At 37.2% G+C, this 13,815-nt stretch overlaps 9 protein-coding genes across 9 annotated transcripts; 5 read left to right on the forward strand and 4 right to left on the reverse strand.

The window, feature by feature from the left end:
* Position 1: 1 nt before the first annotated feature.
* On the forward strand, positions 2–1,422 carry C9374_014226 (uncharacterized protein; the record flags this gene model as incomplete). The annotated part of the gene is made up of 1 exon (XM_044690190.1): positions 2–1,422. A coding segment is annotated over one exon (1,421 nt), but the record flags the coding sequence as incomplete, so codon positions are not given.
* A 563-nt stretch (positions 1,423–1,985) lies between these two features.
* C9374_014227 (uncharacterized protein) lies at positions 1,986–4,099 on the forward strand (the record flags this gene model as incomplete). The annotated part of the gene is made up of 2 exons (XM_044690191.1): positions 1,986–3,373; positions 3,475–4,099. 2 exons carry the CDS (start codon positions 1,986–1,988, stop codon positions 4,097–4,099), a joined length of 2,013 nt encoding a protein of 670 aa, XP_044541633.1.
* Positions 4,100–4,316: 217 nt separating this feature from the next.
* C9374_014228 (uncharacterized protein) lies at positions 4,317–5,159 on the reverse strand (the record flags this gene model as incomplete). The annotated part of the gene is made up of 1 exon (XM_044690193.1): positions 4,317–5,159. One exon carries the CDS (start codon positions 5,157–5,159, stop codon positions 4,317–4,319), a length of 843 nt encoding a protein of 280 aa, XP_044541634.1.
* Positions 5,160–5,383: 224 nt separating this feature from the next.
* On the forward strand, positions 5,384–7,120 carry C9374_014229 (uncharacterized protein; the record flags this gene model as incomplete). The annotated part of the gene is made up of 3 exons (XM_044690194.1): positions 5,384–6,344; positions 6,464–6,888; positions 6,989–7,120. The coding sequence occupies 3 exons, from the start codon at positions 5,384–5,386 to the stop codon at positions 7,118–7,120; spliced, it is 1,518 nt and encodes a 505-aa protein (XP_044541635.1).
* A 109-nt stretch (positions 7,121–7,229) lies between these two features.
* Positions 7,230–8,081, forward strand: C9374_014230 (uncharacterized protein; the record flags this gene model as incomplete). Its single annotated transcript, XM_044690195.1, has 1 exon — positions 7,230–8,081. The coding sequence occupies one exon, from the start codon at positions 7,230–7,232 to the stop codon at positions 8,079–8,081; it is 852 nt and encodes a 283-aa protein (XP_044541636.1).
* A 102-nt stretch (positions 8,082–8,183) lies between these two features.
* Positions 8,184–8,933, reverse strand: C9374_014231 (uncharacterized protein; the record flags this gene model as incomplete). Its single annotated transcript, XM_044690196.1, has 1 exon — positions 8,184–8,933. The coding sequence occupies one exon, from the start codon at positions 8,931–8,933 to the stop codon at positions 8,184–8,186; it is 750 nt and encodes a 249-aa protein (XP_044541637.1).
* Positions 8,934–9,731: 798 nt separating this feature from the next.
* On the forward strand, positions 9,732–10,802 carry C9374_014232 (uncharacterized protein; the record flags this gene model as incomplete). The annotated part of the gene is made up of 1 exon (XM_044690197.1): positions 9,732–10,802. The coding sequence occupies one exon, from the start codon at positions 9,732–9,734 to the stop codon at positions 10,800–10,802; it is 1,071 nt and encodes a 356-aa protein (XP_044541638.1).
* Positions 10,803–10,958: 156 nt separating this feature from the next.
* On the reverse strand, positions 10,959–11,951 carry C9374_014233 (uncharacterized protein; the record flags this gene model as incomplete). Its single annotated transcript, XM_044690198.1, has 1 exon — positions 10,959–11,951. The coding sequence occupies one exon, from the start codon at positions 11,949–11,951 to the stop codon at positions 10,959–10,961; it is 993 nt and encodes a 330-aa protein (XP_044541639.1).
* Positions 11,952–12,619: 668 nt separating this feature from the next.
* Positions 12,620–13,726, reverse strand: C9374_014234 (uncharacterized protein; the record flags this gene model as incomplete). Its single annotated transcript, XM_044690199.1, has 1 exon — positions 12,620–13,726. One exon carries the CDS (start codon positions 13,724–13,726, stop codon positions 12,620–12,622), a length of 1,107 nt encoding a protein of 368 aa, XP_044541640.1.
* Between the last annotated feature and the right edge of the window lie 89 nt (positions 13,727–13,815).

Here is a 13,815-nt window from a genome sequence, read left to right on the forward strand (position 1 = left end):
GACTATCTCATTAAGAAACAACAAACCATGAAAGAATTGGAAGAAAAAAAGAAAGCTTCTCCCATTTATCAAATGGTTAATCCTTTCATGGAATGGATTCAAATATATCCTAATTATTTATGGTTTCCATTTGTTGTGGCCTTTGCTTTGATAGTGTATTTGATATTCTTACTAGTGTTGAGATTTTGTGTAGCGAGATATGTTCAAAAGAAACGAAAACAAAAAATCAAACTCTATTTGAAAGAGAAGAAGGAAATGAGAGAAAAATTAAAGAAATTTCTACCTCCCAAATTTAGAGAAGAATCAATGACAGAAGAAGAAGAATTAGATCAGGATTCTGACCATCGAATGATTGAAGAACGCATTGATGAAAGAATAATAGGTCAACAAAAATCGTTGCATGACTGCTCAAGAAAAACACCAAAAGAAATGAAACGCACAAATCATGATCTTTCAGATTCTGAGGACGAACAGGATGAAGAGGACAACCATTCTCTCGAACACAAAAAGTTTATTCCAAAGAATAGTATTAATAATTGTGAAATTATTGAACGCAATGACAATTCGAATAGAAATCATGAGGAAAGAATGCCATCCACACAACTACCACAACCAATATTGAAATCACGTCCCTTACCAAATCCAAGAAGTTATCATAGTCCTTCCACTCGTTTTCAACCATCTTCACTTTCTCATATTCAAATTAATATTCAAGATATTGGAGCGAGTTCACAACGCATGTCCACAGTGTCACTGGCATCTTCTTCTTCTTCAAATAAGAGAAAAAAGGCATTACCCAATCCCTTGTCTTCTTCAGCTTTTGGTTCATCAGCAGCAGCTGCTCCAAAAGGTACACCACAGGTGGGTCAGCATTCTGTAAATTCATTGAATAATGCTCCTCAGAATGATGTTGACACTTTTGACATTTCCAAACATCAAAATTCCAGTCATACTTCTCAAACTCAACAACATCCCTCAAAACATTCCAACAACAACCCTGGGTCACGATCAAGAACTGAATTACCCAAACGACCCAAATACTTGGTCTGTGGAAAATGTGGAGCAATGGCTCGAGTTTGGTGTCACTCGTGTGAACATTATCTCTGTATTGATTGTGATCAAAAGGATGAAACCTCACATTCCGAACGTTCCAAATCCAAAGTCATGATTTGTGATCATTGCATGCAACCAAGATCCGAGTTGAAAGAACATTTCCTTAAAGGATCAAATTTCAAACTTTATGGATGTAAAAAATGTATGGAAGAATTGTATAAGGAAAGAAAAGTGAATCGAGTAGGATCGATTGTGAAGAGATGTACCAAGTGTATGGATGAAGAAATTTCTAAAACGAATCCACAATTGAAATTGTGTGATAATTGTATTTATTTTTCACACGCACGCACACACCAATCGATCAAATAAGATTTAAAAGAATTGTACATTTGAAACGAATATATTTGTTGTTCGTTGGTTGAGAGTCTTTCAAGAACTATTATTGTTGAATCATTCAGGTTTTGAATTCTCACTGATGGAACATCCAACATGGTTTCCAATAGGTTGCCAATGAAAAGGAATACAGCGAGATTGATTTCCAATTATAACTTGATTATTCTTAGTACTGTGAGACAATTTTGTGAAAGGTTGACTTCATGGTGCCAACACCTTTTGTTGCCAACTGACATTTTACACTCGCAAGTTCCAAAACAGAAAAAAACGCTCCCAAGACTTGTTTTGTATTTTGCGAATCGACCCATTGTTCAAAACAAATCAATCACACAAGCCACAAATCAGAGGACATACTCAAGGTCGAATCGTTTCCTTTCGCTTGGCATCATCACGTTGTCGTTTTTTGAAAAAACAATCATCATCATCATCGCCATTATCTGAATTGACACATCATCAACTTGTGAATTGACACATCATCATCAACGTGATCATCATCAATCTTTGAGTACTTGTTCTCACTCCACAATAACAACAACCACATGACAAGTTCCGTTCTGATGAAAAAGTCACCTCGATCACCTCGTGGTTCTGGTAGTACTCTCTCCGACATAACCACAACCACCATGACAACAACAACAACAACTGGAAGTGAGAATGATCTTCTTTCTTCTCCATTCGATCCAGCAACAACAATCTCCTCAACCAATCCTTCATTATTGCCTTCTCAACAACAACAACCACTCTTTAATCCTGATGAATATGAATTACAACTGGTCGAAGTCATGGAAATTCATGAGAGTCGAGAAGTATTTCTCAATTACATTCAACGGTTTGCAATTCCTGAGACAGTTTCCTTTTTGAGAGACATGTGGAAATTTAAGGAAAAAAGGAAGGGAATTTATAATCCAACGACCATGTCCATTCGTCCAGAGATTCAAACAGAGAATCTTCAGAGTAGTTTTTCATCGAGTTTTTCATTGAATTCTCATAAAAAGACAGTCGCTGAATTGTATCGAATGGCAAAAGAAATGATTTCGAATTATATGGAAAAGGAATCCAAATATCAATTGAATGTGTCATCGGAGGTCACAACCTCTCTGGACAAGCGATGGCATGTGATTAGTTCAGTACTGAAAACGTTTGGCAATGTTCGAGTGCATAGTATGAGTTTGACGAAACAATTGTTTAAAAGTGAGGCATTTGAAAGTGAAATGTTAAGTTTGGAATTGGATCAAGATGTGATTAAATTGCCAACAGTCATTGTAGAAACACCTCAAGAAGAAGGAAATTGTCAAGCTGAAATTTTAGAATATATCGAAGATACAAAATCGAGTGCATCGTCGTCATCGACACCGCCTCCGTCCAATGATCCACAACATCTCTCTGCTTGTTCTAACAATAATTTGGAATATGAATCTTCATTGTTTGTCAAATGTTTAGGTCACATTGAAGATAAGAATCAATTCAATGATATTCTAGTGAAATTGTGTCAAATCTTTGACCATGTGGAATATTTCATTTACAAGGATTTGGCTATGGAACACTTTCCAAAATTCAAAAAGAGTGCAGAAGCTAAAAACTTTCTTCTTTCAAAAGGTGAAGATTTCACAAAGAAAATTGCAATTAATATCAAACTAGGTTATGAAATTGATATTCGATACAAGGCCAAGGATTTCATTTCTCCCTCCATTACTGACAAGGATATTTATTTTATTATCATGTTGTGTAAAGATGACAGTTGGGAAAAGGTGACTGAAAAGTCTCTCCATGTGGAAAAGGACTTGGTGACCTCGTATCAAGTGTTTACATCCAGTAAGAAGTTTCTCATTGGAGAAGAAAAAGAGAATACAAGTTTTAAATTGGCCAAAGTAGAGATTTCATTACCATTCTCGGTTGAAGATAGTTATAAGGTCATTGTGGATCGACAGTAAGTTATTGATTATTATTATTTATTGAATATTTATTATGAGATATATTATGAAATATTTCAATGACAACCTGTTGTCAATATTCATCACAAAATTTCAGAGCCAAATTAAAATCAGATCCAATGACTGTTGGAGATTTTGAAACGTACAAAGTGGAAGCATGTGCCGGTCCCAAGAAACCACTCTCCATGGCTTACTCGAGTGAAAGCTATAATTTAGGAAAATTCTCAAAGAATCGAGAAATTATTTTTGTACAAACATTACTTCACGATCGAATTACAAATTGTTACATTAATCTTGCAAAATCAGCAGAATTTGAAGAAAAACGGAAGAATAAGGAACGTATTCTTGTAGATATCATGTATTCATACATTTTTAAAAGTGAGGGGCCTCAAAAATGTAAACTCACTTACATTTTGTTTGGTGACATGAAAATGGCCATTGACAATGACATGTTTTTCAAAAAGTTTATCAAGAGTCGAGCGAAAGCCATCTCCAAAGGTTTTACCAAGCATCTCAATGAACGCACGAAACATGGCACGACATCTTTTGGTCAAGTGGATGACATTTTCTGCCTACTTCAATGCTTGGAACAAAACTCAATGATTTATCCTCAACGATCATGGTTTGAAGAATTTTCATCACATTTGGAGAAGGCGAGCTGTAACATTAATGGAACGACGATGGATAAGGTTGAATTTTTGGACTTTTTGGATGGAATTTGAGTTGTGTACTTTTCTCTCTTTGCAAGAACAAGACAAAATCAGCGATAATTCACAATCAGAAAGATGGTCATATTATTCGTCACAACTGGAATGCAGCAGTAATGGTTTTTGGACATGTTAAACAAATGCATTGAATTAACAACCGTTCATTTTCACCAGCGATCTCTGCACATGAATCACAAATCTGTCAATAAATACAGGAGTGATCAATCTCACTTTACTTTTTGGAGAATAATCTAGAAAACACAAAGATGGCCAACAAAATTAAAAACAATGCCACCAAATGCAACATGAAAGGATATCTATACTGATACAAATCATATAAATGTTGCAAGTAGTGAATAATGACCTTTGAGGAAAGCTTACTGTAACCATGAAGTCTCACACCAAATGCAAATGCATGCTCGGCATGTCTCTTCACGCCTGCCTTAACAAACAATTCAAGAGCAATCTTAAATCCAATAGGATTCACCTTATTTTGAATAGCTCTTTGATAGACCGTTTTTGGTAATGCAAAGAATCCAGACATGGGATCTGAGAGTGGTGTTAAAGGACGTGCCAACGATCGGGCTCCTTTTGAAATCACTCGACGATATAATGGCCAATTACTATCCACTCTCATCTCACCGCTGCCATATCGAGTTCCGAGAACAAATTCTGGAACCTGTGTTCCTTCTTTCAATAAATATTCAAACATGATGGGCACATCTTCAGGTGGATGTTGCAAATCGGCATCCATACACATTAAATAATCGCCTTTTGCTTCGTTGAATCCTCTCAACACTGCACTACTCAGTCCCTTTTCATTGGTACGAACAATAATTCTTAAATTTGGAAAATTCGTTGAATCTTTTGCTAAATCATTGATGATCTCTTCACTTCCGTCTTTTGAATTATCATCCACAACAATGACTTCGGTACGTTCCCGACTCATACCAAGCGAGGCTGATTTCTTTCCTCGTTCTCCCATGGCGTTATAAATTCGGGTAACCAATTCTTTCAAATTGGCTGCTTCTTTATAGGCAGGAATAACTATGGTGGTTAATATACTTGAAGACATTTTCTGAAGTTGATCCGATGATGAAGAACGATAAGTTCAATCAAGATTAGAATTTTTTTCTTTCTAAAAAACACGTGTTTTCAATTTTCATGTTCTCTCATCTCTGAGATGATGGCTTGAAGAATTTCCATCGTCATGATTGAATGAGTGGACCGATCATCATCATCATTAGAACAAGGCACCATGACGATGAACCCGAAAAAAGAAGTGAAAAAATCAAAAAAATGAAAAGTTGGCTTTGGCGGAGCTTGCTTGAACACAATCCAAAGGCTCAAGCTGCTCCGATTCGTTCATCATGGTCTCTGTTTCTTCTGAAAAGAAATAGTAATAGTTGTAGTGCCATGGGTACGACCACGACGAGGACTATGAGTATTTTCAACGACAAATATTCATTGAAAATGAATCATCATGAGAGTAGTAGTCATAATTTATTTTCCCAAAAGAGATTATTTTCAACATGTTTGAAGCAAACATCAGCAAGTAGTAGTGGTTCTGAAAATAAACATCAGAACACGAAAAAAGAGGATTATGATCCACAGAAAATAAGTAGAAATGCTGTGGTAAAAGCAATTGCAGGAAATACGTTCATTACAGCAATCAAATTTGCAGCATATATTACATCAGGTAGTGCCACACTCTTGGCTGAAACATGCCACTCTCTAATAGATAGTCTCAATCAAGGATTGTTATATTTAGGTATTAAGCAATCAGCTAAAACTCCGGATCAAAAGTATCAGTATGGATATGGACGAGCCCGTTACTTTTATTCTCTCGTTTCAGCGTTGGGAATTTGGTGGATTGGTTCATTTTCGGTCATGTATAATGGTATTCAAACACTTATTCATCCACCCTCCCATCAAACACATCCCAAAGTTACTGATACTACTAACGGCACTGACCATCATCACAACGTCCTAGTTCCTACAAGTGACATGATTGAAAAAGATTCATGGAGTTACATGATTTTGAATTCGTTTTTACCCGATCAAATGGTCACAACCATGATGTGTCATTATGGTCTAGTCACACCAATTGTACTTTTGATATCATTTATCATTGATGGAGGTGTCTTGTTGAGTGTTGTTAAGGATTTGAGAGAAGAAAAACCAAAAGACATGGGCATCTTTCAATACATGAAATCTATTCAAGACCCTATGGTTTTAGCTGTATTATTAGAAGATTTGGGTAAGTTTGAGAGATTTCATGGAATTTTCCAAGTGTCATTTTTATATCTTGTACATATCATTGTTTTTCATTGCACTGTTTAATATTTTCTGCGACCAACTTGTCTGTTCTGAAAATAGCTGCCTGTCTCGGTGTAGTGATTGCATTTGCAGGAATTGGAATGTCCATTTATACAGATAATTTAATCTATGACAGTGTTGCATCATTGGCCATTGGAGGATTGTTAGGACTTGTTTCACTTTCGCTCATCCAACTCAACAGGAATTATCTTATTGGACGAAGTATTGACAGCAAAATGGAGGCAAAAATTCGAGACATTTTAATGAAGAGAGAATCTATTGAAGCTGTGTATGCTATTCAATCGCAGTGGCTCAGTCCAACTAGTTTCAGCGTGACCATTGAGGTTGATTTCAATGGTTACTATTTTTGTAAAGTGCTCAAAGAGCTAGGATATGAAAAAGAATTTATCAAAAGGAGCAAGGATGTGAAAGAATTAATGAAATTGTTGAATTGGTATACTGAAGATGTTACCAAAGCTATGGAGGTAAGTTTGTTCATGTCAATAATGACGAAAGTGACATTTGTGAAATGGTTCAAATTTCAAAACTCAATGACGCAAATTCTTTGAACATTTCAAATCTTAGAGAGAAATTATTGACATTCAAGATGACATTCGATCTCACATTCCAGAAGCAACATTTATTGAGCTTGAACCAAGTTCGTCCATGACTGGTTTTCGTATTGTAGAATATTTACTGAGCGATTCTCTAAAGTAATCATCATTTCAAATGATTGATGATTCGAATACAATCATGATGCCATTCAATAGAATTTGTGAATTGGTTTTTCTTCAGCCACAAACAAAATTAGTAATTCAATAAAAAAATGCCAAAACGAAAACTTTCACAACAAACGCATCCACAAGAAGAAAATGCAGAGACCCAAACAGCATCAACCACAAATTCTCAAAAACAAGACAAAAAGAAGGTTAAAACAAATCCGAAAAAACTAGAATCAAGTGATGATGAAACAAATAATCATTCACAAACAACAACAGTCGATTCCTTTGCATTTGCTTTAACTTCCGACTCATCGGATCAACAATCTCTGACCTCATCATCTTCAAAATCAAATTTTCTGGCATCCAATCTCTTTCAACCAACAAGTTCAAATACCAACAATACCTCCGTAGGCACTAGTGGATTTTTCAAACTTTCTGAAACGTTTAAAGATTCCGATGAGGAAGAAGACATTGAAGAATTAGAAGAGACACCCATGATGACGGAGCGAGACAATGCTGAAGAAACTGCAAAATTGATGAAAGACAAGTCTGCTCTTCAATCCCTTCGTTTCGTAAAAGATCCATCAACGCTACCCTCCGAAGATTTTAATCCTTTTGCTAAATATTCGAAAAAACATTCCTTTTTATTTCCTCTCTTACCCTTACAAACAGCTCAAATCATTGTTGAGAAGGAAACACAAAAATTAAATCGTCACACGGAGAACAATGAATCGTATCAACAAATGTTGCAAGATCTCTCCGTGCATGCCACCATTCAGAATAACTTTAGAGACTTTGGTATGTATGGACAGAACTTTTTCAGAAAGAACAACACCGAGGCCATCAAGAAGATTGCTCACGAAAAGATTTCTATCACTCGGGCCAATAAGCTCAGAATGCTCATTCAATCGATTGAACGAAGACACAAGAGACCAACTCAGTCAAAGAAGCAATAATAAATTCTTAGTTTTAATATGAATGAATGAAATATTTAAATATTGTGGAAAAGGCTTAGTGGAATACTAGAGCTGTCCCATCTGAGTCTGTACATTGAGGTTTCACTGTTTCTTCATTTCCTCCTCCATGATGGCATCTTCATCCTCCTCTTCGTCAGATTCGTCGTCATCATCATCTCCAACAATAGCCTCCTTCAGATATTGAACTAGATTGTAATTGAAGTGGAAGGTGAGAAAACCTAGAACAGTACCTAACACCCAAAATACAGCATAGCCAACAGCAAAGGATATTGTAATTGCTTGGAATCCAAGAATGAGATCAGTAGAAGGGCAACTGAGGGAAAAAGCATAGACGCAATAAGTTATGAAAGCAAGGAGCATGATAATGGAGAGAAGTCCTTTTCCGAGAAGTACAGTCGTAGATATTGGACTTCCTTTTTCCTTAATTTTGGAGGCGTACCAAACTATTTCAAATATAAACGATCCCACATGGGCAGCAGAAATGAGACCACTTGCCAATTCCATTACTGCAAGTGTTGCAAAAATGTTGTTCACGTAGGTAAATAGACATGCTTTTGTGTTTCCAATGCGATGACTATCGGCCTTGGTTACTCCAAAAACTGCAAAGGCCCAAATGCAAATAATAAAATTGCATAGGGCCGACGCTATTGAAAGACCCATAGTAATTCCATAATTAATCTTATCTTTACGCTCTGTTTTCCCCCATCCAATCTTTACTCGTTGACGGAATGGTTTCTTTATCTTTTTTCCTTTTCGTTTCTTGGGTACCTGTTGAGGTGGTGGTCCGTCAACTACGGACTGCTCCTGATGATGAGGGTCATTTGTAGTCATAATATTTTTTTTTGAAGCTTTCCCGCCTCAAATAATGTAGTTTTCATTGTGCCTGCTTTTGACAGCAGTAGTTAGCGGTTAGAGACCTCGAAAAAGTAATGAATATTCCCAAAAAAAGTGTTGAATTTGTGGATATGCCCTTTGACGCCATGATTCTTACGTTCATGATTGGGTATTGGATTGGCATCTACAAACAAGCCTCGAGATCAGTGGTTCCATGTACAAATAGAATTCTCTATGGCAGATCAGCCTTTATACTTTACAGTTCCTCTCTTGAGAGATCTCTCCATGTACGAGTGGTCACATACGTGTTGTACAATTTATTGGCGAGTAAAAATTCTCCTGTTAATCATCTCTATGCAGTCCTCTCTTTTCTTCGTAGATTAAATATAAAATCCACACGAGTGTGCGAGTGCCTACAACCAAACTATGTCCTAATAAAAAGCTTGGAAAATTTTCCAAGAGACACTTTTGAAGTCAACTTTAAAATTTCAACGGTTGTGGTCGGCACTTTCTCTCGAGCACGTGTCTTGTCTCTCTTTGTTGAAATTTTCCTTCGGGACTTTCTTTTCGCTTTTTTTTAGCACTTTTGCGGTCTCGCCTGGAATTGAGCAAAATTCCTGTTCGAACATTTATCTTTAAAAACGGCGTTTGCTATTTCAAACCCAAGCCAAAAGAATTCATCGAGTCAAAAAAAACCAATTATTACACCAATCGCACACTCGCTCAACAGAGGTCCATACTAAGCCTTTTTCTCAACTCTCTCCATTTTACAAAAATTCTCTCAACTCCTACTCAATGGAAGCTCTCAATTCATTCATTCATTACATACAGAACCATCAGTTAGTGGCCAAGGTTAAAGAAAATTCATTGGTCCAGAGAGTGATCCAATCTGCCTTGTATACACTTTTGGCTTCCTATGCCGTGGTTGTACTCACACAATTACAACTCTTTTACAACACGATCATTGCTCCTGTATTGGCAGGAAATAAAACCATCAAGGAACAGTTACAGTTAGCCTACAACGATTGGGTGATCGGAAAGCTCCTGAAGAATGATCTTGTCCAGAGTTGGTTGAAATTATTGAAAGAACAATATGAACGCGTCAAGAAGAATTTGCGAATTGAAGATTTCAGCAGTGTGGATCAAACATTGTGTACTGTATCATCATGGGTCAGCCAAAACGTCATTGGAAGAAACGGATTGGATGTCTTGCTGAGTACTGTCTTCGAGGAAGCTACAAATAACAATACCTCTAAGAAACTTGTTTGGGTTGATTATGGTGCTCAATCCGATCTCTCCTTGATGGCCAACAAGTGTCGTGATGGCAATTTGAAGAGTAGTTTTAACAAGATTTACTTGATTGCAACATCCAAGAAGGCTTTAGAGAAGGCTCAACAACAAGCTGCCACTTTGAATTTGAGTGATGATTTGGTTCAAGTCGTGGAACAAGATCCAGTCTCCTACCGATTGCCAAATAATTTGAAAGCTGATATTGTCACTTTGAGCTATTCATTGACAAACTCAACAACTTCATTGAATTGGATTGAATTGTTGGAAAATATTAAGACTAATGTGTTGAAGGAAGAGAATGGTGTTTTAGGTGTTGCTGACTTGTATGTTTCAAGAAGAAAGCCAGAAGCTGGAGCAAGACAACACAGTCTCATCACTCGTGCCTTGTGGCCTTTGTTGTTGAATTGGGGACTTCAACTCTCTGTGAATGCTGACCATTTGCCATACCTGGAAAATCATTTTGACGGTGTTCATGTTGAGGAAAATATGGCAAGAATTCCTCTCGTTTCTAGTCTCACTTGTGGAATTGTACGTGTGCCTTATTACTTGTTTGTTGCCACTACAAAGCAAGAATAATTTTCTCTCACTGGTTTTCAATAATTGTTGAGTACACAATATATGTAAATAAGAGTTATGTCATTATGATTCTCTCTCTTTAATGTCCAAAACAACAAAAATGAGAGTCAAAAATACGACCATGGTTACTTTTTCAAAAGTTCTAAGAATGGAACCTTAAAGTTTATTGCGATTGAATCGAGGTGTTGTTGGTTGGAAGAGACTCTTGTTTCTTGGTGAAGTAATCTTTGAGGGCGAAGACGATGACGAAATGTAAGGTACCTTTGAAAAAGACGAGGATCGTCTACTATAGGTCTGTGCAGAACCTTGCTCCTTCACCGACCGTCGATCCATGGACTTTCGATCCATGGATGATCTTCTCTCCATCGATTTCCGTTCACCACTGAATGAACCTCTCCGTATCACACCGCCTGCACTCGACACACTCGTATCCGACCGATCGGATGTAAAGGAGGTTCGTTTGAGATTGGGCTGTGATTGAGGTCTCACGAGTGGTACGGAAGTGGGCTGAACAATTTTCACTCCCATCTCCTTTCCCAGTACATAATCGACAATTCGAATCTGTACACGTCTCTCTCCCACTGCAATGGCAAGACCAATACCTTTCCCTTTCAAGATTTTACTTCCTGCGAATATGAGATTGTGTGTTTTCAACGGCAGTGTATCGGTCAGGTACGTGGTGCAAGACACTGGCTCCGATGCCTTACCTCGAATGACTGAGACATCGACCAACAATTCGTCCTGAATCCATATAATTCTACAATCGGCAGGGCACGTTTCTCCCTCCTTGAGTATGATCAAATCTCCATATACGATATGCTGAGTATCAATCTCGATTTCTCTTCCTTCTCGAATAACTGTAGCCACTTGAGGAAGTAAATTAAGGAAAGCTTCCATATAATGATCTCGTTTGCTGAGAGGTTTCTTCAGGAGGCCACAAAAGAAAGTCTCGGGAACAGGCCTCTCCAGTGCATTATGAACACCCTCATTGATTAAGGATTCTACTTGTTTCGGCCTCACTCCCAGACTCGACGGTATATTTAACAAATTGATATTACTGTGAGGAAAGAATGTATTGCTTAGAGTTTTTAAATCGTATGTGTGCTCTTGAATGTCTACAAAATAATAGAGCTGATCTTTGGCTAACATTTTCAACCAATTATTATTATTATTATTGTTAGGAGGAGGTGTTACGAGACAAATTCAATGAGGATATGTAAGATGAAGATACACCACTGATGATGGATAAAATACAAGAAGAAGATGAAAGGTAAGAGAGGATCTAGAAAATCAATGAGCTTTGCGTCAGATGATTTCTCTACCACCCTCGTATAGTAGCAGGTGCCCTAATGTATTTCGGAAATTAAGGGTAAAACTCTCTCGTGCGTACCACAGATAGAACGTGATCAAGCGTGGTGAAATGAAAACGGTCACCGCGAGAACGAATTTTCTTTTGGATCGGGAAAATGAAACGTAACGACCAAATGTTGAGCAAGAGTTCTCTATCTCTGTTCATGCTGTGAGGAGGCTATATTGTAAATTTTCCAAAGCCTCATACAATTTGAATAGCTCGTACTCAATGTTATCCATGTTTCATGTCCAGATCATCGTTACGAACAAGATTATCATTTAACAAGTTCAATTAGAGGTTCTTCCTAGGATTCCAAATCCTTAATTGTGTCTTCAAGAACTTTTTCTTCCAAAGGCTTATCATCAAAGAAACAACTCGTTCATCGATTCTACGTAGCATGAAAAGACGTATCTTGAACAAGTTTCTCAATAACAGATAATAATTTATTGAAATACACATCTACGATTTAATTCAATTGCAAATCAGTAGACAAATCCACAACTGTCAACCATGGAAGCAAGACTGACCCAAGATACATCTTTCCCTCATGAACATCAGCCTCAGAAACTTGAGAAACAAACGTAGAAGTTCTATCCACATAAACAGAGATGACTCTTCCATGTCTATCCAACTTTTTAACCAATCCCATGACTGGAACCATATTCAGTGCCGTCAATGGAGGAACATGTTTTAAAAAGATATTCTTAATATTGATTGAAGATTGCACAGCAGTGACATCAGCATTGGTTTCAGCATACAATCCAACCAAAAAGTTTCCATCTTCATCAGTCTTAATATTATCAGGATATCCACCAATATCTTCAACAAAGACAACATTGGTTCCAGCTTTGCGACCAGTCAAGTAATATTTTCTAATTCTTCGTTCAGAACATTCATTAATGACAAGGAAGGAATGGTCCGATGACAATGCAATTCCATTTCCAAATCGTAAATCAGAAATGACCAATTGCAACTCACCAGTTTCAACATGGAATTTGAATAATCTTGAATCGGCACTGTTGGCCAACACAATGCTTACAAATTGCATTCTCGAAAAAGCCAACGACGAATCTGTAAAGTAAATGGTCTTTCCATCGGGCATGACGACGACAGAATTAACCATCTTGATTGGCACTCCTTGATATGAATTGACCAACACTTGAACCTGTGAAGGATTATTGAATGAAATACGTAAAATTCCCTTATAAGCATCAGCAACAATTAAATTACGATCATGGTCAAAGGTAAGACCTAACACTCGACCACAAATAGGTTCGTTCCATACACTGAGTCCACATGTCGCTCTTGTTGTGGCATTCAAAGATGGAACGCTGTAAGCAAATACTGTGGATTCTCCAGAGGTGACATTTACTCTTCGAATACTTCCATCAGCAATACCAGTGTAGAGGATATCTTGGTCAACTAAATCCCAAGCAAAACTTTCTGGTCCTGTTAAGACTCCTAGACCAATCTTTCTTGAATTGATAAAGGTTTTCTCTCGTATACGAGTTGCAGAAACCATCATCACTGCAAGGATGAGAAGTGAAACAAGAGTGGCGCAAGTGGACTTCATTCGAATGAATTAATTTTTTTGTCTTAATACTTGAGGAAACTGTTGTGCTGAATTTTGAGGTAAATTTTATCCAAGTTATGTTTCTCATG

Source organism: Naegleria lovaniensis (assembly GCF_003324165.1).
Source record: "Naegleria lovaniensis strain ATCC 30569 chromosome Unknown tig078, whole genome shotgun sequence".
In the NCBI taxonomy this organism is placed as follows: domain Eukaryota; phylum Heterolobosea; class Eutetramitea; order Acrasida; family Naegleriidae; genus Naegleria; species Naegleria lovaniensis.